We start from the raw sequence: 24,809 nt of genomic DNA on the forward strand, positions 1-24,809 counted from the left end.
TGCTCCGTGATACTTGGGTTTAAATTAACCTCTCCAAACACAGCTGACTGGAGCTATCTGCAATACTGAAAGAACTGCTGACCAGAGCTCCTCTTCCCTGTGCAGCGTCTGGTGCTAATGGAAATTCATTGGCTCAGTTCTTCCTTTCTCAGTTGCTTTCATATCTGGACCTCATAGATTATAGCTGAATTCCTGACAGCAGTCTTCAAAGTATGGTCTTTTATTTTATATTACTTTACAATTATGCTATATATTATATTAAAAGGGATAAAAATGCTTCCATAAATAAAGGAAGAAGAGTATTGCTATTAAATACTTGAATTTTATATAAGAATGATGTTCTTAGTCATTTTGGTAATGATTTTTATAACCACTTGATGCTTTCCCGGTGCAAATTTCTGCAAAACCAAAATCAAGATCAGATCAAAAATTTGAGATTCTTTGTCAATTTGTGGAAAAATAAATTTAATTCAAAACTTTCCATTTGCCCTGCTCACTGTACAATGGGACCTAGAATCAGCTACCTGGGAACCAAAGCGTATGTAAATGGCAGCATCAACACACCACCATATGGTACTGCCAGAACAAAGGTCTGCTAAAAATACTAGAAGTGTTTTTGAAAATCTATGCCAATACTTGCAATTTCAGGCACTTAAATACATTCACAACCCTGATTAGATGAATGGAAATTTCACTCAGAATGGCTGAGCATTCAGATAAGCAATGGCTACATTTTGTCAAGAATCTAGGCCAAATTGCTTTTGAAAATCTCAGTAGGGTGCTCATTTGCATTTTTGGCATGAGAACACTTTTGAAAATATGGTAGTAGGGCTGCCATCCATCAAACGCTTCAGCAGGTGCTGAGATTTTATGCAAGCACTTGGCTGAGCTTCTCTATGCACATACTTAAAATTTACCATGTGCCTGGAGGATCAGAGACCACCTCTGCAGGTTTTAGCTCCTCAAGGTTGTATATTTGAAAACTATGGATTTCCCTAGTCTGCAAACAAACCATAGGCTTAGCCATTGCATGGTTTCCTCAACCTCTTTACTGAAACTTTAAAAGCAATCCATAAAAGTCAGATAATATTTAACTGAGGGGATTATTGAAAAGCCATTTCCAAATGAGAAAATTGCATTCATGTTTGTTATCTGCTCTCTCCCTTTCACATATATTATGACTACATATTTATTTTTCTAGTATGACTAGAGAGATTGTGGAAAGTATTTTTCTCCTCTATAAAGATTGTCAAAAGCATTATCTTAAAGGTGCTGGATGCCATATTGCTTATGGTATTACCAGCGTAAATATATATGAAGATAAGCCTCAAGGCATAAGACTCAAAGGATAAGTGTGTTTTCTGTGACTCTCCTCTAACCCACTTGCTTTTCCTGAGAGAACAGGACAATTTCTGTGCGTGTTCACGTGTGATAGAGAAGTTGCATTACGCCAGCATCCTCGGCCGGTTGCAGCAAGTCACGGAAAAGTCCCAGGTGATTAATCAAGCGATGGCTGAGCTAGCATCCATTCCCTATCTGCAGGACATCAGTCAGCAGGATGCTGAACTGGTGAGCATTCATTTCTAATCCTTGTTTTGGCTTTTGCAGGCAGGAAGGTAGGGAGGGAAGGGTTGGGGCAGAGTGCTACGCTGCAATTTTCTCTGGAAGTAATTTTTTTGAATGTGTGGACCTGAAGTAGTTTTAAAATCCTGCTGCAGTGCCTTGTCTGAGATGCTAATCACCTGCAAGGATGACTTTTACAGAACCAGCATGACTCATCTGTAGGCATATTTTTAAAACCTCTTCTTTTTCCCCAAACCTGCCCAAATCAGTCTGGGAAAATGATTGCAATTATTCAGATTGTGCTACGTTAAGATACCTAACATCAGAAGCCACCTGCAGCAAAGCAGGCCAAATCTGGTTAAAGCATAAGACGGGAGAAAGGAGGAAAAAAGACTTTTGTTCCCAGCTCCATCTACAACTTGCTCCCTGGCTCTGAACGAAGCAGGCTCTCCCCTTGTAAAGTGAGGACAGTGATGCAAGCAGGGCTGTGGCAAGACCGGGGTCATTACTAGCATGATAATGCATCAATAACCTGCGACTAGAAAGTGCTGCAAGTGCATGGTTATCCTTCCACAAGGCTGCTCGGTTTCCTGACATGGAGGGATAGAGCTCATGCGCAGGAACATTTTACACATTTCAGCCTGGCCAAAAAAAAAAAAAAAAAAAAAAAAACCTTCCCACAGTGCCCACATGTAAACACAGCCAGGTTTTGATGATCTGACTTTGGTCCTCTAAAGGCTCTCAGTTTTCCCAAAGCCAGCCCCCAGACACATGTCTGTGGCCCTGCAGAGCTCCGGGGATGGCGAGCAGCGGCCTGCAGCTGCTGCAAGGGCCTGCTAGCCCGTGAGGTCTGGGCTCCAGAGAAAGGGAAGCCACATGGCAAAGAGACTGTGTTACAAGGAGATATTCTCCTTTTGATGCAAGTTTGCCAGTATTAAACTTCAGCGGGCCCACATTTCAAGGCTGACTAAAGGGTCTGGAGTTATTGGTACATATTTCAGTTATAGGTTTTCTCCAGGGTGCAATATTTTCAGTACATCACAAGCTAGATGCAGGCTATTACACTGCTGCCTGTATCTTGTCATGTAGTAATCACAAGCCTGACCTCCCTGGAAACCTTTCTGAGGAAGGCTGCAGGCCAGCCCAGGCAAAGGTCCTCGGCCTGTTGGGGCAGGACTGGGCAGAGTGAGGGTGCCTCCTGGAGGATTTCAGTGAGAGGCTCGAAATCTTTCAGCAAAAAGCATGCTTTGTTTACTGAGCCCAAGGTAAAAATGTCTTTTAAAAGAAAAAGGCAGAAAATCTCTACCAGCTATTCTGTCCGGAGCATTAAAATGCATTAATTCAGCATTCATTTTTTTTGCCTTTATCTTGTCATCCTCTTGTAAACTATATCTTTGGTCTGTGTATGCAAATGGAGGCTCAGACACCGTGTAGCTGGAATATTTTAGGGAACTTCAGGCATCACACTGTTAAGAAACACATCTGCAAGCACAAATGTGCAGATTGGCTTCACCGGGGAGTAATTAATGGCCCTTGCCCTTCCTGGTGCCATGAGGGACTGCACCGAGCTCAGGACATCGCTGCCCACTGCTGGGCCTGCTCATCTGAGCCATCCCACAGTGAGCAAAAGATCAAAGATCCCCTGTTGCTCCTGGGCACTGTTCTCCTCCCTCCACTGGGCTGTGGGCAGGAGGAAGCACTGGTGGGACTGGGCTATACTGGTGGGCCCTGGCAGCCTGCAACTGCCTGTGGCCACAGGCAGCACCCGCACCCCTTCACCTGTTTCTCGCTCCTCAGCTGTCTTTCTAGGAGGTATCTAAATAGTTTTAAAGGTATTTTTTTCATGAAGAAGACTCGTCTGGCCAAATTCTAATCTCACTTGTGCTAATAAAAATTTAAAGTAATTCCTCTGAGGTCATTCTAACTTTACATTGGAAAGGTGAGATAAGGCTTTATGACCTAGGAAGGCAGTTAAATTGTGTTGTTGGAGAATGCTAAAGATGCCAAATGTTTATTATCGCATACTGTATGAGTTGCATAAAGTTTAAAACATGTTGAATTTATAACAGTGCAATTTGCACTGATACAGCAAGGATCCCAAAGGCATTTCAGTTATAAACTCTTCTCTGTAAATGTCTTCCTGTAACTAAATAAATGAAGTCCTAATCTATAGCACAGAGAATTTCAGCTGAGGCCTTTTTAGATTAGTATTTATTCATAGACCCTGGGAGAATAAAGATCTCAGTTAGCTTGAACAGTTCAGTTGTTGAAACAAAACATGTCCAAGCTTTATGATTTCACTGTCACCATATTTGTACACGATTAATCAAGATGAATGCTTGTCAAAAAAAAAAAAAAATCTATTTCAGTTTTAAATCAAATAAGGACAAGATATTAAAATAAAAATTTCCTTGAAGGAGGGGATTTTCCAAAAAAAGATCAGCTTTGGGAGAATTACTTTGGTTTGCCAACTGTCCACTCCTATTGCATTCACCTTTTTTTTTTTTTTTTGCCATCAGAGCCAGTAAAAAACTTTGGGTGATGAAAACTAAACCCAAAGCAGGCACAAGGCCCTTTTCACAATAAGCCAGATTTCCTGGCTTAACTCCTTGTCCAAAGCAGTGAAGTCTCCAGCCTAGATGGGTTTGAGCGTGGCAGACCCACATCCCAGTCCCTACCCCGGTGACCCCTTTTCAACCAATTCAGGAGGAATTGCTCCAAGAACAGCCACCGAGAAATCCCTTCCTTCCCTGTCCTGTTCCCCTCCGCCTGCTCTGATGCAGACTTTGTGCTTTACCCTTTCTGCCCTTAATACCCTTAATCTCTGGGCTGTGTCTATTCTGGATTCATAGAAGGAGATTATCTGTCATAAAAGTATTCTGATGGAAAATTTCTGACAGCTTCTTGACTCTTTTCACATTAGGGTCAGAGGCAGAAATTTGCAGTTTTGTTTTTCATGAATACTGATGCATGACTTCCAAAAAAAAAGTTTCATAAAATGTTTTGGCCAATAACGTTCAACTTAATGGTTGCACAAGCACAACATTAGCTGGAACTGACCCTAAGTAAGATTCAGAAGATACCTTTATCCCTTGTTGGGACAAAGACAGGGAATTTTAACATCAAAAACCTGAATGTGAAGGTAAAGTTGAGGAAATACAAGTCTGTTCCCTGAATCTCAAGACAGCATATTTATATCTTGCTCAGATAAGCCTAAACATTGACATTTTAAATTTTATCACCTCTTGTACTCATGGTAGACTCCTGCCAATCTAGATGCAGAAAGGAGACAATTTCTGTATGAATGCTTACACTTTACCAGACTAGATAGACTGGATAATAATAATAATGTGCAACAAATTTGGGAAGAGGCACCAAAAGCTATTTCTTGCGTTGGTTGCTCCATTTAAACAACAAAACATTTTGGAATAAAACTTACAGAGCAGTGCACTACCCCAGGTATTACATACAGGTTTCTCCCAGTTTCTTCCTAAATGCTGGTGCTGGCTGCCCATGGGAGGATAACACTGAATCCAAACCATGTTGTTAACAACCCTGTGTTACTGAATACGGAGTGACCAAAACATTTTTCGAGTGCATAGAGAAGGTACAGGGTGAGACAATACCACAACAAACCTGAATTTTAGCCTTCCCTCTAACACTAAGCACAGATTAGCAAGTATTTTCCTACAGCTTCCTTTTATAGTTTACACTAGAAATTGTCAGCCTTGCTTTTATGGTCTGTTATGCTGAATGATGGGGAGGAGGAAGGGTCTGCCAAAGAAAAAGGATAGTAAAAGAAGGGAAAATGAGCTAGATACTCCCAGCTACAGTAAAAGCATCTCAGCTTTAGTGTTGTCCTCTTGTGCAGTTTTACATGCTGCCCTAAATTATGATACATTAGCCTTGGGAGAAATACTAAAAAGCAGTCATGTACGACACAGAATATCCCAGACAGCTAAAGAATGAAATATGGAACCTCTGTTCTTTACAACTTGAGTCTTCCTTAACCAAGTATAAACATTTCCTGCACAGAAACGTATAGGCTTAAATACAAATTTTCCACTGGATTTTTTCCCATTGTTAAGTATTTTATATCCACAATAATACAGTGTAATGGCTGAAGCAAAGATGAGGTGGCGGTGCTCATTGTGTGAAAGATGAGTAATAAAATCATCAGCGTACAAATGATTTTTTAATTAGGTTTTAATCTGTGTATTTAGAGAAGTTATTTCTGTGTGAATTCCACACTGATAATTTTTATCTTGGTGCCGCAGCTGCAGTCGTTAATGGCAGATGCCATGGACACCCTTGAAGGAAGAAGGAGTGATAAAGAACGTGTGTGGAATAAAATTGAGAAGGTAAAAACCTGCAGAAGGGGCAGAAGAGCATATTGTTCCTTGGGGAGTATATGTCCACCTGAGCCAGAGCTGTTCAAAAGGTAGAAAAGAAAGTAGGTGCTGCTTGAAAGCTGTCTGCGGGCCTTGAACTCTCTTAGCACTCAGACACTAACCACAAATACATATTAATTTCTTGCTTTAGCCCCTATGGCTGATCTTTGTCCATGTTAATAGCCTCTTGTGGTTATCTAATGAAAAAGAAATCTGCATAGCTTATTTTTGGCTGATAATTTTGCTTCTCTTCCATCTTTGTCATATGGGTACTGTGCTAATTGTTGGGGTGAGTTGTTAGGGAATAAAACTCATCCCAACAAATGAGGTCCCTCAGTGGAGCTCAAATGAGGCTTTGGTGATGTGAGATGTAACAGACATGTAAATGCTTCTCTGGAGTCTCTGCTCAGCAACCGGTCAATGTAATTCTTGTAGGATTTGTGAAATGCAGGGAGCCTGTTGTTGGCTCTCTGTGCAGAGGAATTTGACCCGATGTAGTGAATAATAGGTCAGGCTGGGATGTAATGGGAGAATCTTACATTTGCACAGAGCCTTTCAAAACAAAGCAATTCACTCTGGGCATTCAACACTATTGACATTCCGCCCCTTCTGAGTGCAGGACGGCAATGCATCACTAGGAAAGGAGGATTTTGCTAACAGGTCACAGCATCACTCTGACACTGAATCTCTGTAGGGCCCCAGGCAGATGCACGCTCACTCTGTACCACGTCCAGACAACAGGGCACTGACAAGACTTGACAGAGCACTTTGGCACTGACAGGACTTGACATTGTTCCACTGTGGTACTTAGGGTTTACAGTCAAATCTCAGGGAAAATACCAGGAACCCAAGCTGCCTGCACTGCATCCATGTGAATAGGACAAGCAAATGGGACAGGGGTGTCTGAAACAAGTGACAGGAGCAGAGGGTACAGAGATGTTCAGAGCCAGGATTTATGAGTTATTAGGATTAAAGTTTCAGAAGGCATCACCTCTGAGAGTGAGCTGGACCAGGTGTAATGCCTCCTTGAGCTGTCACATAGGTGGCTCATTAAAAAAAAGTTTTCTAAGTACAGAATAGTTGGATAAAGTAACCAGAACTTAAATGCCCAAAATTATAGAACAAGTTGCATCTCTTTTGACTGTTCATGAGGTAAAGCAAATATTAAATGTTCACATTGCTTTTCCATCACACCAGGATATTCTCTAAATCTCTCACACCTGCCTGCAGATTGTGTGAGAAGCTTTTGCAACACAAATACATGCAATATAAAATTACCTACATTTATCAGTTGCATACATACTTCCTGCTATAATAAACATTGATAAAAACATGAATGCAAAGAGTGAATAATATATTGACAAATAACTTACTCCCTCTGCTTCTTTGGCAGTTATCTTTCTCATTCTCAGACAACAGACTTAAGTATTAGATACAAAGTTTTCTAATTTTTTTTTTTCCAAAAGTTGGGATTTTAATTCACAGTTAGGTGTTTGAAATAACCAGCCAGATTTTCACAACTCTGAACAACCATAGAGAAAGGATTGTGGCTGGAAGTTAGACTACATATACCAATATCAAAATATTTATTAAAGGTTCATTAAAAGTCTGTTGATGGTACTGAAAAGATTGCCATATATTTCAACAGACACCAGCTAATATTTCATTGTAAATTTAGTAAAACATCTTTTTTGTATGTGTGATATATTTGTACATATACACGTAAATCTTTTATATTTCTCTGGATACTTTAACTTTCAGTATAATCCTAACTGAAATCAAGCTAACATTTAAAAATGGACTGGCATCCCAAATTACGCCACACAAAGCTGTGCATACTTCTATATTTAGGAATAAAATTTACTCAATGCCTGAAAATCTGCTCTCTGCATTTTAAAATGTGGTGCTTCAAAATTTGTTTGCATTCTGAAAATAATTTTTGCATTTCATTTTTGGCAGCTTGAATAACTGTATCTGATTTGGGGCATCTTGTTCCAAGCAGAACTCACTGTTTGTTTCATAATACAAAAATATTTTTCTATATTATTTCAGAACAAAGAACTGGAGAGCATCATCAAATAGTTCTTTTCTACTTTACTTTTTTCCAAAATTTAATTCCAGCATATTCAGCATGTTCCTAGAGGAATTTTCTTACTTAGTAGAAGAAGCAGGAAAGTACTCATGGAGTTTGGCTTCTTGTTGTTTTTTTGTTTGTTTTTTTATGTTTCACTTAAATCAGCTCTAATTTAGAAAGTTACACCAGGTTAAAGGACCCTAACAGATTACTACAGAGGATTAAATCTGGTGACAGAAAACCGATGTGGCATGGATTACTGCCTGTCACTTACTTGTGCGAGAACCATTTTGAAAAGTTCAGTGGTTCTCGATTCGCTCGTCGCATGTCGCTGATTGTAGGAGCTTGCTAAGAACCTTCACATAGATCTAGTTACAGGGTAGTTATTTGTAATTTTGCTATTGAATTAATTTACATATATTGGAAAGTGAAAAAGAACATAAAGGAGTTTATACAATCAGCTATAAATGCAAAACTCTGAGAAGTTGACAGCTACGCTACCACCAGTGTAGTTTGGCTCTTGCTATAGAAACAGCTGTTGCACCTAATGAAAGCACTCAAAATTTTTCTCTAATGCAGCAGAATTATAGCTGTGCCTATTTTCCAAACGGTTAAAGGGTCTGTCAGAACTGCCATTACAAACCACTGTTTTCAGAGTTTTATATTCCAGAGTCAGCCATAAAAAATTCATTCAGGCTGAAATCTGACGTACCAGGGCACAAAGCCTGACAACCAAACACTTTTCCTTTTGTCACAGTGGAGGGTTTATCAAATTAGTTTGAAATTAATCTGAGCAATTTTGAATTTACAGCAGTGACAAAGTAGTAATGTATGTATAGCTTCAAGTGTTTTGGGCATTGCACTGCTCACCCAATTCTCTGACAAATTTATGTTTTTAAGTGAACCAATTTTTCAAACGGGCTAATTATTTTCAGAAGCTTTAAATACAACAAAAAGAAAAATGACTCAGTGATTAGCTGGAGAAAAGGGAACATCACAGCTAAGGAGATGCCTTTCTCAGTAATAGCAGGCTGTGGACTCTGCAGCCACAAGGAGACCTGACCCAGGACAGCCTACATTACTGTGGGAGATTAGGAAACATCCCCCTACAGAGGCTTAACCACATTTTAGATATCCTTGTAGAATGGAAAGGAAACATGGGCTGGGCCAGCCTCTCCAAATCCCTTTCATGCCTGTTCTCTGGGATTTTACAGACGCTTTGACATGCAGCTCCCTGGATAAAACTGAGCTGAGCTGGTATCACTGCACAGTGGTACATAGGGCCATTGCCCCTCCACCAGCCACCAGCAAATCCATGGGATGGAGCTGGTGGGGTGGCAGTTCACCATGCCCTGCCTGGCCGTGTCCCCACTCCCCAGCTCACAGAGACTCACCAAGTAGTTTAGACCCTTCCATGTGTCCAGGTAGTTGGATATTCTCAAATACACATCATGACACTCACTTCAGTTAGTCTACAGCAATTTAAATTTGCCCATAGCGCATATTTGCCCTCTGCTTGCCAGGCTAGGGCTGGAAGCCGCGATGTTCCTGGGTATCAGCAATTTGGGGAAACCCAGACACCTGGGGGTAAGACCCATCAAGCACGTAAGAGAGGGAAGGAGTCCCAATCTTCTTCAGGAACAAATGTATTCGTAAAAATTCCCAAACTGAGCTTGCTGGTGCCCAGATTGCTGGGCTTACAGCAAGGCATCATACTAGGCTTAGATTATTTTTTTTTAATTACTCTCTCTGTCCAAATGTATAGGTTGAATCTTGAAGGTACTGAAATATCACACCATCAGCATTTTATGAGAAGGGACTTCTCTGAAGCCAGCCTTGTGAATGCAAAGTCCTCATAAAGTAGCCAGTGGGAAACACTATGGGGAAAAGCATCATAGCCTATCTTATAAAGGGTCTTAAGTCTTCACCAGTGAACAGAGGCAGAAAAATATTTTTTCTTACTGGATTTTAAAGTGTGAATTCTCTTCTTAGTTCTATAACATTTGAATTTATTAATCTAATGAGGCTGCCAGGCCAGCAGTTTGAGCAATGACTTCCAATGCACAAGGCTCAGCAGCAGTGAACAGATCTCCAAGAGAGATGAAGGGGAACTACCCTGCTAATTCAGCTGGATCCCACAAGAGTACTGCAGCCACTGAGTTTTAAGGAAATGAGGCACTGTAATAGCCAGGTCTGGTCACTGTTTGCTAGCTGCTTTCCTGACAGAGTTACAGATTTAAGTAAAATCTGCCGTGAGTATGAATGTTGGGAGTAATGATCAAGCTTGGCCCTAAATAACTCAAGGAATCATGTCTCTGCATGGCCATTCTAGGATGTTATAGCCACTATGGTCAGGTGGAAGGGTTTATGGTATCTAAGATACCTAAAGGGGTAGGAAGCGGCCTCCTTTCCTCTACAGAGCCCTCAATTCTCTGTAGTTTTGTAACAGAAGAAAAGAAATAAGGGGGATTGTTTTCCTGTCTCATAACAATAAATTCATTAATATTGTTACAGTGAGAGGCATTTCATTAAATAAAGAGATACTTTACAGCCCATCAACCATAAACTTTTGACATCCGAAGAGAGGAGAGCCCAATAAGGTAGCAAGTGCCATATTGGCTCTGTGAAGATAATAATGCAGTTCTACTTCTCTCCTCCATTTAGCCCCTAGGCTTTCATAGTGGTTTCATAGGATTCTCTTAACATCATTTGAACAGCCAAAGGATAGACAGGAGTTGGCAAATAAACACTTCCCTACACTTCTACATGTGAGACACTTCATAAAACCTTTACATCTGAGTTTACCTCAAGGGCATCACATACTTTGCAATTTAGATAAGTTATTATGCCCATCATTTGCTGAGCTCAGTGGAACGCCTGTTTCATAAATCTGAAAACAGAGCAAACATGGATGAGTGAATAAAAGAACAGATGTAACTTACATAAGGATAAGTATATAACAAAAACTGCACTAATATATGTGAATATAAAATGAAGTAAAATTAGCCTAACGTATTATATAATCCTTTAGCCTGGCACACAGATTCTCAGTAGTTGACCTCTGCTTACTACAGCTCTGCCTTTTGCAGCAGCAGGGGAACGCTGTCTGATGACCTGTGCTCTTCCACTGACATTATCTCTTAATTGAAAACCAAGCCATGGAAAAGGGCCGTGGACTTGCCAGGCATTCAGTCAGCCAGAGGAGCAAGGAGGGAGATTCATATTTTGTTGATGGAAAGTGGACGTGTTGCTGAAGAGCACTGCGCTGGCTGCTGCAGTAGTTATTGGTTCTGTGTGACTTTGTAGGGTCCTGTGCAGTAACCCAAGCCCATGCCACAGCCACTGGGAACGCTGCTTGTTCTCAGAGCCAGCAGGCTTCCCAAATTGTCTCGGTGTGCTTCAGCTTGGCTAGTCCTGAAGCAGCCAAGGAATGGCTGGCCACTACCAGAAGGAAACTGGCTCCTGGTTTGCTCTCTCCCCAGGGCCGTGACACAGCTGGGCATTTCACAAATGCACAGAACCACTGTGAAAAGGGAGGAGGGAAGGAGGGTCTGTTTTTTCCAGCCAAATCAGTTGGTCTAATATCATATGACACTTATACCCATAATTCATAGGTCATCACAGCAACAAAAAAAGTACTGGTAATGCAAGTGGGAAGGAGTGTTTTGTTACAAGAAAAGCTCTGGTCTATTCCGCCAAGCCATAGGGTGAGATAAGTCAATGGGATAATTTTAAATACCAGTAAATATGGCAATTGAGCAGTAAATGTCTCAGACATCAGAATAATGTAGCTGGTTGTCGTTGCCTGGCAGTTAAATCACACCAATTCTGGACATTAACGGTGCCTGCATAGGGATTTCGACAGATATTTCCCCGGCCCTTGCTAATCATGCTGTCACTTATACATGAGCAGTCAGCTTACCTGCTGCCCTCTGCTAGGAAAGGTCTCCAGCCCTATAAACACCTGCTGCCAGGTGTTGTTACTGCTGTGAAAGATAGCACGAGTCAACAGGACAGCTTGCAGTAAACACTGAGCTGGACAGTGATTCAGGAGAGCTTGTAAAATACCGAAGGACCATCTCCATTGTAAGGTGCTTAATAAATGTAATTCATTACCAGCATCAACAGTTTTCTTATTCAGTTTCCCATCAGCAAATACTCCTTCTTCCGTCTGCTTTTAGCTTTGGAGCTTTGCTAACGTGTTAAGACCCTGTTAATTTTTCAGTGTTTCACTAAACTCCGTCCTTCAGGGTGGACATGTGGACAGCCCTGTCAGACCGCGTTCTTTAAAGAAAGGCAGTGTGTACACAAGGCATGTGAAACTGCAGAAAAGGAGTGTGAGGGACAGCACATTTATCTTTGGCACTAGCATCTAAAGCTATGAACGTTTCCAAAAGCAGGTCCAAGGCAAGAGTTGTGCGGTCAGTGGGTTACATCGCCAGACAAACATAGGGAAATGACTCTGGCCTGCCCATGGCCATTCAGGAGATGATGTGCTATATGCAAACCCAGCTCCCTTCCAAAACCAACCACAGCAGCTCAAAAATGCTTCACTTAACACACAAGCAGTAAAATCACAATTGTGGCATGTTCTCAGCGTTTCCTCCACACCCCGTACAGCCATCCCTGCTCACCCTCCGGGCCCTTTCCGTACCGTTCCTTTGGTTCCTTCCTTCAGCCCAACGAGTGCTTCAGCAAGTGCAGGGGTACAAAGGAAAACACGGAGAGGTACTTCGTGTTTAAAGGCAGCTCATTTGCCTTCTATTAATTACTAAGAGCTCCCAAGTAATAGGAATAGGTTCTGTTATGCCCCCAAATCCTTTTTGCTGTTGCCTGTTATTTATGGCTCCTGCATACATTTTCAAAAGCACCTCTTTCCTCTTTCACACTGACTCTCCCAGTCTGTATCAGGATTTAAGTAGTTTGGATGTTTAGGCAGTGTAGAGCCTGCATACACTTGGATCCATGTAACACAGACTTGTATGGTTTTATGTCTGCTTGCTGCATTTCTATCTACATTTTTTTTTAAAGAGTTGTTTTCCTACATGAGTTTGTCCTCGGGAGTTTGTCCTGGCTCTTTCATTTGTGCTGTTCTAAACTCTTCTGGTGAAAACTCTTCTATTGCTGATATTTTTGTATTTGTATTCAGATTCTTGCCAGTATTTTAAAAAACACAAGCTAGTTTGTGATGAGAATATCTCCCCCAGTTTTGGACAAGCCATGAAGCTTCCGCTGGACCATCAGCAAGCCATCGACCATGGGCATCTGTTCCTTGGAACAGCCCCCTTGCAGCAAAGGTTGACAAGTTTCGTGACATCTGTGGCCCATCAGGACTTGGACAAAAACACCCTGCATGATGGATAGTGTCTCTGTGGCCTCTCTTCATAGCTGGTGCATATCACGTAATTAGGAACCATATGTGGGATGTCTTATCCCAGGGAGTGCATAGGAAGAGCAAAGAATATACTGGCCTTGTGCGTTTTTCAGGGCAAAACCAGATGCATCTGGACAAAGCCAGAAGTGACTGATTGGACGCTAGCAGAAAAGCAGTAGGGGCTTCAGTAAAAGAGGGGAAACCCCACGAAGCCTGCTCTGCAGAGGAGGTTGGTCTTAACGACCTCCAGAGGTCCTTTACGCTGAAATCTTATGATGGTTGCAGCCCAGCTGCAGCAGCAGGTGCTGCTTGTACATCCTCCGTGCCGTGAGGGAATCAGGACAGCATCCGAGAGCAGGACTGCCAGCTCGCTCTCCTTTATCCATCACTGGACAACACCTACAGAAGGGCAAGATCAGAAACGCTTCTGTATGCTGCAAACAAGGCCTGTCTTGTTCCCTGCCTTTGTGTGGACCTATGTAAAGTCACTTTCAAAAACTGCCATAGGTCTGGATCAGATCCCAAGCCAAAGGGAAACCACACACTGCCTCGCCTGAGGAGACCCTCCTTTGTTCATCCCTCATGCTGACCCCATTGCATTGCCTCTCACCTCTTTCAGTTTGCTCTCTATACCATCCACCTCCTTTTCCTCTGCTCCTTCCAGCTGATCAGAGGGGCCAGACCAGAGAGAGAAAAGCCCAGTGAAAGAAACAGGGACAGGAGCAGCCAGAAATGAGGGAAAAACAGAAGCGACTTGTACTGAGGGGCAGCGATGCATTGGGCAGCCTTTAGCTGGGCCGGGTCTGTAGATATTTAACCAAAGTAGAAATGCTGCCACTGCACTGCTGGGAGAACCTAGGGGAGCAAATACCTGGGATATCTTGAAAATAAGATGTCTTAGCAGCAGAGGATTAAAATACATTGAAGCCCAAACTGTCTCCATAAGTACTCAGGCCACCAGGCACTCGAGAACTTACACTGAGAAAAAGCCCATGAAGTGATAATTCACGTAGAGCAAAATCCACGTACAGGAGGGCGAAGGGCTGACCTGGCATTGATCCCTGTGCAGGGTGAGTCCTCGTGTGCCTCGCTGGCAACACCAGCACTGTGAATCAAGTCCTGCAGGGCTCTTCCCATGGTGGGATTTAGTGGTACTTTAGAATACACAATGGCACTTCAGCCCGTGTAGTGGCTGCAAAGTTTGGCTACACAGCCCTGGGGGCTCAGCAACAGGGCTCAGCAACAGTCTGAGGTCAGCTGAGGAGTGAATCGCGAGACTTCTCCAAAAGCCGCTTCCCTACACTAGTCACGTTTGGGCTGGCTGTGACATATGTCCTTCTGCACACTCCCATCCACACAGATTCCTTTTTAAGCACTTATTGGAAAGAAAAAAGAAAAAAAAAAAATGAAGCTATTGATTTTAAAAATTTGCATTTCCCAACGAGAGCCCTGAAGGTGGCTCACCACAGTCAAACAGCAGAAGAGCGGGCACGGGAAGGTTTTAAATCAAGGCAAAAAGGCAGAACATAATGCTTCCAATTTACTTTCTTAAAATGAAATGTGCAAGCTAAAAAGCCATGAATAAGCACTACTGAACATTGCAGCCACCAAAAAGACATTTTTAAGCTACCCCCCTTCCCCCCTTTATCTTGTCAAGAGACTGTATTTTCATTGTGTTTGTATGGTAATTTAAATCATGCCAGGGCTCAGCGCATACAGTGTAATTGTAAGTCAGCGAGGGTTTGAATGTCATCACTGCTGTGCAAATAACATCATCAGCTCATCAGCTGTGTCAGTAGCATTGCAATTATGTAAGCAACTATTATTTCCACCCCTGATATGCCATATTAGAACTTATTTTGGGGGCTGGAGTTGACAGGTATTCTATAAATATGAAAAGCACACAGCAGCAGCCAAGCTCTGGTGGGAACACCATCCCATCCCGGGCTCTCTGGTGGCATCACCAGCAGCTTGGCCACCGCTGGATGGTCCTAAAGGAGCTACTGGGGCTTTTGATCGCTTCCTGGACCTCCCTCACCCCTTCCCCTCCCCACTTGCCTGGGATTCATTTCCCTGCCTCTTCACACACTTTGTGCTTGCCCAAACACGAGCTCTACTCACAGAAATCTAACAGATTCCTTATAATCACAGAAGTCACAGAGACATTTTAATTTGGTCTGTTGCAGAACAGCCTTGGGGGCTTGCTTGTTGTTTTTAATATGGCTGAGCCCCTGGACTGGAGCTTGGCACCAAGCGATTAGTCTTTCTCAGACTTCCTGCCTGCTTTTGGCAGATCAATGATTTCCTAAGCTTTTATTTCAGCTTCTTAAAAATGAGGCTAGCATAACGATTCCTTTCCCTAATCCCCTGCATGTTCATATTGCGAGCACGTCACACCAGAGCCAGCCCCAACCTCCGTGGGCATCTGTTGCTGCAGCCCTCCTGACAGCGGAGGAGCAAAGCCCACTGGGGTCACCAGCATGGGGTAAAACTGCTCCAATGCAAGCTCGTGGGGAGCAGGAGGCCGAGCTCCTGTGCCCTCGGCACCCCAGAGGAGCAGAAATAATTGCCCACGAGCTCTGGTGCTTGCCTGGTGGCGTCTCCATCACACGCACGCCCCTCTCCAACATGCACGGCTCCAAGCTCGGGGCTGGGAGCACTCTCCTAACAGCTCAATATACAAATAAATAACAGCAAAATATACAAATAAATGCACTGGTGAGCCACACTCAGATTAATTCACAGTCAGCTGCTCAGTGCTGTGACTAAAGAAGCAATGCTCCACTGAATGAGTGTCAGGATGATAGATTAGGACTATTTTTTTTTTTTTAAAAAAAAAAAAAAGATTGCAGCTTAAGATGCAATTGGAAGATTGATTCTTTAGATCCTCATGTTATATAGGGTCTAGGTCCTGAGTATGACTCAGTGCAAAGGGAGATGGTTCCCATCCTCACCATGCAGAAACACTGCACATCACAAATATTGACGTAAGTTATGAATAAAGGTAAGGCATGGGGGGAGATAGCCATGAAATTATGAATGCCTGTTGTTCACAGAATACCTGTACACAGTACTATTAATATCTGGTTTTGGTTATGAACATTTATTTTCAGTTCTGAAATCAGCCTTGCAAAGTATATCTATCTGAATGTACTCTTTATTAGAATAATTATGTTTTTATTTGGGGGGGACACAGGTCATCTGTTCTTTTACTACATTCTCTAGTGAATTATATTTCATGGGAAAACATATTTATTCAGAACTTCATTTTGATTTAATAGAAAAATGGTTCATGCCATAGCAATGCAGAATACTCATTTTTCTCCATGTGCTGATTTTTGGCATATAAATGCCAGAAGCTTCTGTTCTCTTTCCTTATCAAGAAAGACTTGCCCGAGATTAATTTCCTCATCATCCCTTCCTTTTAAAGTGGCTGTTTTTCAATGCCATTTAAAGACAGAGTTGTGATAAATTTCTGTTTTCAATGCACAGATTTCAATGAAAGAAGTCTCTTCCACAGCAGTAAAGTAATTGAATCCAAATTCACAGAACTGAATCTGTGCGTGCATAAGGCCAAACAGAAAGGGACAAAAAATTTAATAAATCATGTACCATTACTCCAGCCAATTGTACGAGAGGTGCCTTCACATGGTTTTCCTTCTAATGAGAATTAGTTCTGAAATAAACTAATTGCCAAAGTTTCTAATGTTTTTATGCAGGGACAGGGACATGATTCTAACACTTCTTTGTAATTGCAGATCGGAATAATTGAAGACTTCTTATACCAAGTAGAAGACAGTTACTTAAAGAACAAAAGGCTGAGAGCAGCTAGGAGGGAGAAAATGAAAATGAAGAGGCTTCAAAATACGCAGCAACATTAGAGCCTAGGAAATACAAAGCTGTCCCTCACCAGCCCTAAAGACATGGCCACACAGCCAATGAGAAAATTAACACTGTAGATATTTGATAGATAGGTCAGCAAAAGCCACCTTTCCACTTAATGAGCCTTCCCCTCGCTATGGGGTATCTTTAGCAAGACACTCCTGCACTTCATTAGCCTTAACTGGCTGGAATAAACGTCCACGCAAGGCTTATTTTAAATTGTCTTGTTTATTTAAACAGTAACACCCAGCGGTGCATTTTTCTCTCTACATCCATGAGGAAAAAGCCGGGGAGGGCTTCTAATGGTTTACACCCACGCTTACATACACTTAGCTGCAGAAAACTGCCTGGGGCTACAGCCCAGCTACCTGCCCACACCTCTGCAGCCCGTGACTTGATTTTACAGAGCAGTGCACATCAGGCCAAAGGGGCTTAAATTTCAAGAGGAAGCCCATATGGATTTTCTGACCTGAGGACATTCTGTAGCCACACCCTGTAAAACCCTCCTGGCCTGGTTGTCACACGAGAAGTGCCGAGGACAGGCATCCCCTCCCAGTCCTTAGCTAAAAGGAATTTGGCTTCACATTATCTTCTTCCCACATTAATGCTTTACACTACAGATATTGGTATAGCAAAAGGTGACAAGTGGGAGCCTGCACTTTACAGCTGAAACAAGGATAAGTGCAAGAAACATGACACAACAAAAAGAGAAAGCAAAAAACAGAGGCCAGCATTGCTCCCGGTTAAGAACCTGGAGCCTTTTGCTCTGGTCTGTGCCCTACAGGTAAGTTTTCCTCCATTAGACAATAATTTTTAAATTTCACAGAATCACAGTTTTTATTTCATTTTAAAAGACCTACTTTTCAATAGAGATCACCTTACCAGATGATGTTTGCTAGGCGTCCTTAACTGATGTGTGCAGTCTGTCCCTTTTCCTTCACTGCATTTACTTTGTAAGAAAATAACCTCAACCTATAAAAATAGGATTCAGTTCCGTATAACTTCTCATTCAAAGGTAACTTTAAAACAAAAAGATAGAAAGAAAAAATCCAGTCAAGCATTAAGATTTAATTGAAAATCTAGGATCTCAAAGGTATTTAGTCACATAATTCCCGTTATCTATTTATCACAGATAGGAGTCTAAATCCCACAGATTTTTAGCTGCTACAAACCATCTTCCTAGGCTCTCATAAAAGATTTTTTTTTTTTTAAACTAAGAGAGAACCAGCAAAAGCTTTGATAGTCGTTTGTTCATCGTTAACAGAGTATGTATAAAGAAATCTTTCTGTGAAAATCTGAGCTAGCTCAAGCTCAGACATGTGGGACATAGAAACGAAGAATTATTGCCCTTTGGAGACAGCATTATTTTGCAATGGAGTTGGTTTTGTCAGATGAAGTTTTATGACACATAGTGGCAATCATCCATCTTTGATGAGCAGACACATACTAAATCAGAAAGACTGCTCCCCATGGATCATCAAGTCACAGTCAACACACAGTTTGGTAAATCATGAGGCTCTTAAGCAAATACTCTTAATTTGATGTAAACTAGTTTACAATTCTGCAATATTTTATGCAAAATCACGTAGACTCTTTTTCATCGTTCCAGGTAAAAAAAAAGTGCAATGAAAAGAGGTGAACTTTGGGGGGAAAAAACAACACTGCCGGTGAGAAAACAGTCTGTGCAACATGAAAAAGTCGATCTTGGTGCACTGAGCACAGCGTACCAGGCTCATTGCAGGGCTTTGTGAGAACCCCAGACCCGAGACAAGATGTGACAATTCACTTTCAGGTATCTGACATTCAGGTAGGGCAGAAAAACTTACACTACAGATCAATTCCTCACTGAGAGAGAAAAGCTGTTGCCCAAATCAATCTGTTAGGTGTCTGAAACATCTGGGCCAACATCTGGCTACAGCGCCCTTTAGCTCCAGAAAGCCATAGACTGAGGCAGTTGTCAGAAGAAGTCATCTGTGAAACACCACAAAGGAAATATGAAAGGAGCCTCTGCCACAGGGAAAGGGGTTGCTGTTTTCCAAAAATACCCATCTGTATTGCATAGATTCCCAGGCCCAGATCTGCAAGCAGGTGTTTTACTCAAGGCTTTCTGAGAGGCAGCTTCACCCCATGAATGTACTTCACTTTGGCTGGATGGCATGGGAAGGAGAGGGGTGTGCGGGTGGGTCTGATGCTTGCTGCATGCGGCATAGTCTCCAACGCATGTGATTCACTAGGCTCCCCTAAATAATATATAATAATAATAATAATATAATCTTGTCTTTTGAATAAATTGCAGACTGTATTATAATGATTCCCTGGCCTCATAGCTGGGGATTGCTATAAGGAGACGATGCACGCCATGGCTCCTCTCATCAGGAGCTAGCACCAGTTGGACTTCACTCCTCACCCTCCTTTTCAGTCTTGCACACAAGGACACAACTGAGACCATTACCCAAGAGTTCCACTTTCAGGTCACTTCTGTTTCAAAGACTAGTTTCCAAATGAATGGTGGGCATTTGTTTTCCTCCGCCACATCATTTTTTTTTGGTCACAAAAATGATTTATCTGTTGACAGCCAGGTTCACTGGCCCCAAGCAACTTCTGTCAGTTGAAACCACTCAATGAAAAGCAAAGAGCACTATACCAATTTAAAGACAGGGAAAAAAGAAAGAAAAAAAAAAAAAAGTAAAAATACCCTCTCCCCAAGACTGCCTCATAACTCTTTTGCTTGCTGTTGTGATCACTGCTTCCTTGTAAATGCCAGAATTTCTGTACCAAGGCCTGGAGCACAAGCAGAGTGAGCTCCTTCAGGTGTTAGGTACCTTTTTACTGCTTGGCTCCAACACTGATTACGACTCACAGAAGGTGCAGTGTTTGGTCTTAATAAATATTTCTCACTTCCACTGTTTATAAAGTCTCTTCTCTCAAAGGGGTATGGTAAAAACACTTGAAAAATACAAGGTTGTGGTCTGAAGAGAATGGGTGTACAGCTAAAGAAATAAACTGAACGTCACCAGTGGAAGAAGACAAGGTGCACTCACGACATCCAGTGGTGAGGACGAAACTAGAAGATACCTGAATGGAACCCGCTACTAGGCCTTCAGTAGCAGTCTGTGGTGCTACTCTCACTCTGTAGGGGAGGACACCGCTCAGAAAATAACTCTGAGCACCTCAACCACGCTCCTGCCTCTGCACGTATCTCCCTCCACCCCCATTTCACACCAAAGCAAAGGACAGAAGAACACTTGCATCAGAATTCCCTTGAAATTTGACTCCACAGTTTGCAAACCTCTGAGAGCAAGGACCACCTTAGAGTCTAGTCCAAGTGTCCCCACTAGCAATTAGCATATTAATAACTTTAAACCAAATACAATTTAAATAGAAGTCTAATATTAAGTACTCTGTACATTAATCATTAGTTTAGCAATACAGAGGGGAGGGACATCAGGCACCACACACTACTTCCAAGACACAGCCTATGGCTAAAATTAGAAGGATTTGTGTGTATATATACACACACATATGTATACATACACACGCAGAGTATTATACTTACAACCCAACCAAGCAGTCATACAAATGTAACCAGTTCCTTATTCAGGGGCTAGATGTGATCACACATCTTTAATCTCAGCGGACAGAACAACAGCAGGCCGCGGTTTTACATTTCTCCATTTGAACTACGATCATTGTCACCAGAGCCAATTTCACATTGGGCTGTTTCTTGTTCTTGTTGCAATTCATCATGAGAAGACATGAGATCCGAGATACCCCGGCAAGGCATAGCCCATGAATAATACAGCGCATCGCTTTGACCTTTTCAGTTTGCTTTGTAGTGTGATTGGCCAACCACTCCTGTCCTCCCCTGTTAACCACCCCATTAACCTGGGAGGAAAAGGTAGAACGGACAGACAATTAGCCGGCAGAATACTAAAAAGGTTAACACTGGAGCGCAGAGCCCTGGCTTCCTTCAGCTTTAATGGGTATTAAAATTCTGAGATCTCTTTCCTCTTTTAAAATCTGCAATGAAAGAAAATAAGAAACCGCACAAGATGAACTTTGTTCTCATTTCAGATTATAATCATGTAGTTCCTTTCAGATGTCACACTTGGATGACTCTAGTTTATGCGTGAATAAACTGAGAAGAATGTTTATTTTTACCCCTCTCAATATGGAGAATATTCAATTAGAGCAGTGAACTTTCTCTTTGAAGCTGGTCATTCTGGAGTAAAAGAAAATTGGAGAAAGTAGAGGCAAAACAGCTCCATAAGGCGGTCTTCTTTAAAAAGGTCACACTTGCTACACTAACTACAGTGAGTCATTCCAGGCATTTCCTAGTCAAAGAGAGGAAACGCTGGAATTTTCCCATCCCAGGGGCTGCACAAGGCTTTATCCCTGTATTCACCGAGACTTCCAGGGCAGGCAGATCTCCCATTTCTCAGGCACAGGGAGAAAATGAGGCACAGCAGGTCTCGGTGAAGTTTCGGAAGTGCCTGGTGAAAGCAGCTGCCCCATTTCCCTAGGGTTTCCATATATCTCTGTAAAAATCTTCCTGTTGTTTTGAAAGATCACACTGTCACAAACCACAGTTACATGGGCAAGCATCAGAAAACAACCGCAGAAGTCTTGCAGTCAGAAGAGCTGATTTCAAGATTTCACACGGTCTTCTTTGCTGGTAAAGTTTTCCTAAAAGTTACTCTGCTGGCTCAGCTGTGATGACCTGGGATCATTTGTTTTTCCAGACCCATTTCCTGTCTTTGTTTAAATGCATTGCTTTTTGTTGCTATTAATAGCAGTTATGTTAAATACTTACTTTAGATAGGGGATGAGGGGCAAAGAGGAGGGGATCTTACTGCCACCCGTTAGAACTCTAGATTTTCCATTTATTACTGGTACTAACTTCAATAATACAAAGCTTATATTATTACTGTGAGATAATAATAAAAAAATCTATTTTGCTTAAGGTGAATGGTGATACTCAGACAGGAAGAATTAGTAACAAAGAAAAGATAAAGCTTTAAATTATAGAAACAACTTCTGCGGTTTCTCTCTGTAATACCTTTTAAGTCCAGAGGGACCATTATGATCATCTATATGCCAAGAATTTTTATACTGTGCTTTTTGATATATAGGGTCTTAAGCAACACACTATTTCTTTTTACCATTGCTCTTGAGCATTATTTTTGAAGGACATTTACAAACCATGTATAGAAATATTCCCACACTTCGGGACATGCTTACAAAGTAAGATATTAGAGGTACAGCGGTTCTTCTTAGAATAAAAAGTTTTTTGCGTTTTTGGAGTAATATCAGTGACTGAAATCAGCACAAAGAAAAGTTTGTCAGTCTGCAGTATTTTTTGTGTGTTTGAAAAGCTCTGTAGCATCCTTAATGAGCCCTTATTCTTGCTTTAACATCTGGAGTAGAACTAACTATTTCAGCGTTTAGTGAGAAAAGTTACAGCAGAGTTAAATAGTTATCTGGCTGTCCATAACTCTACCCACTGCTGTTCGGGACTGGAGGGAAAACATCCCGAGAATTACCAACCCCAACAGCTCATTTTTACAGTTTGCTATCACAAGTTAAAACATATCACTGATTAGGAGAGTAGTAATACTGTCAAGAACCAGATTAAATTCGGGGTTTGTTGAATAGAAAAGACAAATGAAGAGAAAGGAGAAGACAGACAATCCATTCCCACGTTCATTCTAGTGTCTGGGTGACCTAGTGAGCACCTATGGCAGCGAATGAATTGTCCCCTTCTGCAGATAAAGGGCTAAAAAGCTTATTGTTCTTTGTGCTCACTAAATGAGGGCTGAGGCGATCCATAAGAGAATGAGAGTGCCAGGAAACATGCTGAGTTGTTATACTGCCTTCAACAGTTTCTCTCCAAAGCCTCTTTTATAAGCAACACAGCGGTAACTTTATTTTTGAAATATATTTATCCACCACTATTGTTAAATGTGCCCTGAGAATCTTTGTTTTCCAGAGGGATGAGACCATCAGCTTCCACATATCAACAAACGAGGAGAGAGAAAGCTTTTTTTGTTAGGATACGGTGCCACTTTTTATGGGGGTGAATGCTGGAGGTGCAAGGAACTGAATTCTGCTATTTAATTAGTAATCAGCAATGATCTGTCAGTCAGAGTTACTGTAATTCATGAACTGTTAAGTCAAAGCAGAAATGGCAAGTAATTAGACTGTATCCATTAGAGCTTCTCTAGCACTTGCTCATACTGCTAGGGTTTCAATCTGAGAAAGAACTGGATGTGTGAAACTCCTTAATATATTCAGCTTTTTAATTAGCAATCAGTGCTGATTTGCCAGCCATACCAACTCTAATGCATGAGCCATTGAAACACGGGGAAAAAGACACATTTCCAAAATCCGTTATGCTTATATTTACATTCCCTTCAGGCTGAAACACTGGAGGAACCACTGAAATATCATCTTTGCCGTTATAGAGCAGCAGAAAGCATGTAGGAGCTTACAATCCAAGATAGCCAATAAATTACTGACTGTTTGGGTAAAGACAGAAGTTGAATATTTATGAGTGCATCAGTGCTGAGAGGTAGTCAGTATCTCCAAACACTGACAAACAAACATTACCATTTAAACTGTACGTGAAACAAAATATTCAAGAGCTCAGGTAATACAATTTATACTCTAGTCGATCCCAAAGAATCCATAAATAGATTGATGGCATGCTTACTAGGCTGTTGTGCTTTCCTCGATCTCCAGAATGGGAAGGTGGTGCTGGAAGGGAGATGCAAGTCATCCTTGATCTGATCTTCACAGGTACAAGAAAAACATGAGCTGCCTTTGCTTGTGCAGCTGAACTGAGCCTGCTTCTGGGCTTTGATGGGCTCAAGGCTTAATTCTCCCCTAATAAGGGGGTGCTGTGAGCTGAGCAGCAAAGCCGGGCTCTCCAATTCTCATTAGGCCAAATCATTAGGCCAAAAGTCACCTCCTTCTTCCCTGGCCCTCCAAGAAATTGAGATGCCGGAGGGAGAGGGGCAAATGAGAGGTATAAAGGTTCTTCTCTTTCTACTGATATTTATATTAATATCAGAACTTTAACTGCTTAATTTCCCAAATATACTATCCCTATATAGGGTAAAAATAGAGTAAAAACAAAAGAATGCTTCACATCTTTTTGTAATTATTTTTTTCTTTCAACAGAGGGTAGCTCCCACTACAGTCCCACTATAGTCTCCAAAATTAGAGTCATGATATGAAACAGCTGATAAAAGCACCAAGACAACTTAAACTAATTACAATTTGCAGGTAGAGCGGTAATTGCACTTCTGACTGCCTAAATTGGGCATACAAATGCATGGTTGCATTTGTATAGAGACTCTCATAGAATAGTCTGTGCCAGCTGAAAATTCAGCCCTAAATAGTGGTAATGTTCTTATCTAAAAATGACTTTTGTTTGCCTAACGTCTGACAGTGTTAAATCTATTTCACTAGACGTTTAATTAGTTTGTTTTCATGGTGTTCTCATTTCCATTTCAGCTTTCGT

The 24,809-nt window shown here is 41.7% G+C and overlaps 1 protein-coding gene and 1 long non-coding RNA gene across 4 annotated transcripts in view; one reads left to right on the forward strand and one right to left on the reverse strand.

The window, feature by feature from the left end:
* Positions 1-17,503, forward strand: part of SPATA16 (spermatogenesis associated 16) — a gene marked incomplete at its 5' end in the record, with an annotated part of 77,369 nt that extends 59,866 nt beyond the window's left edge. Inside the window, 3 exons of the mRNA XM_084529276.1 lie at positions 1,405-1,569; positions 5,841-5,924; positions 17,161-17,503. Coding sequence (XP_084385402.1) covers positions 1,405-1,569; positions 5,841-5,924; positions 17,161-17,283 — 372 coding nt within the window. The 3' untranslated portion in view covers positions 17,284-17,503. The remainder of the gene's footprint in view (positions 1-1,404; positions 1,570-5,840; positions 5,925-17,160) is intronic.
* The window catches only part of LOC311441440, a 102,351-nt gene extending 78,166 nt beyond the window's left edge, over positions 1-24,185 (reverse strand). For 2 of the 3 annotated variants that reach the window (XR_014695967.1, XR_014695968.1), the window contains exon 1: positions 23,997-24,185. This is a non-coding gene — a long non-coding RNA (uncharacterized lncRNA). The remainder of the gene's footprint in view (positions 1-23,996) is intronic. The other variant, XR_014695969.1, reaches the window with a different exon arrangement.
* Between the last annotated feature and the right edge of the window lie 624 nt (positions 24,186-24,809).

Source organism: Aythya ferina, assembly GCF_964211825.1.
Source record: "Aythya ferina genome assembly, chromosome: 9".
Taxonomy (NCBI): Eukaryota; Metazoa; Chordata; class Aves; order Anseriformes; family Anatidae; genus Aythya; species Aythya ferina.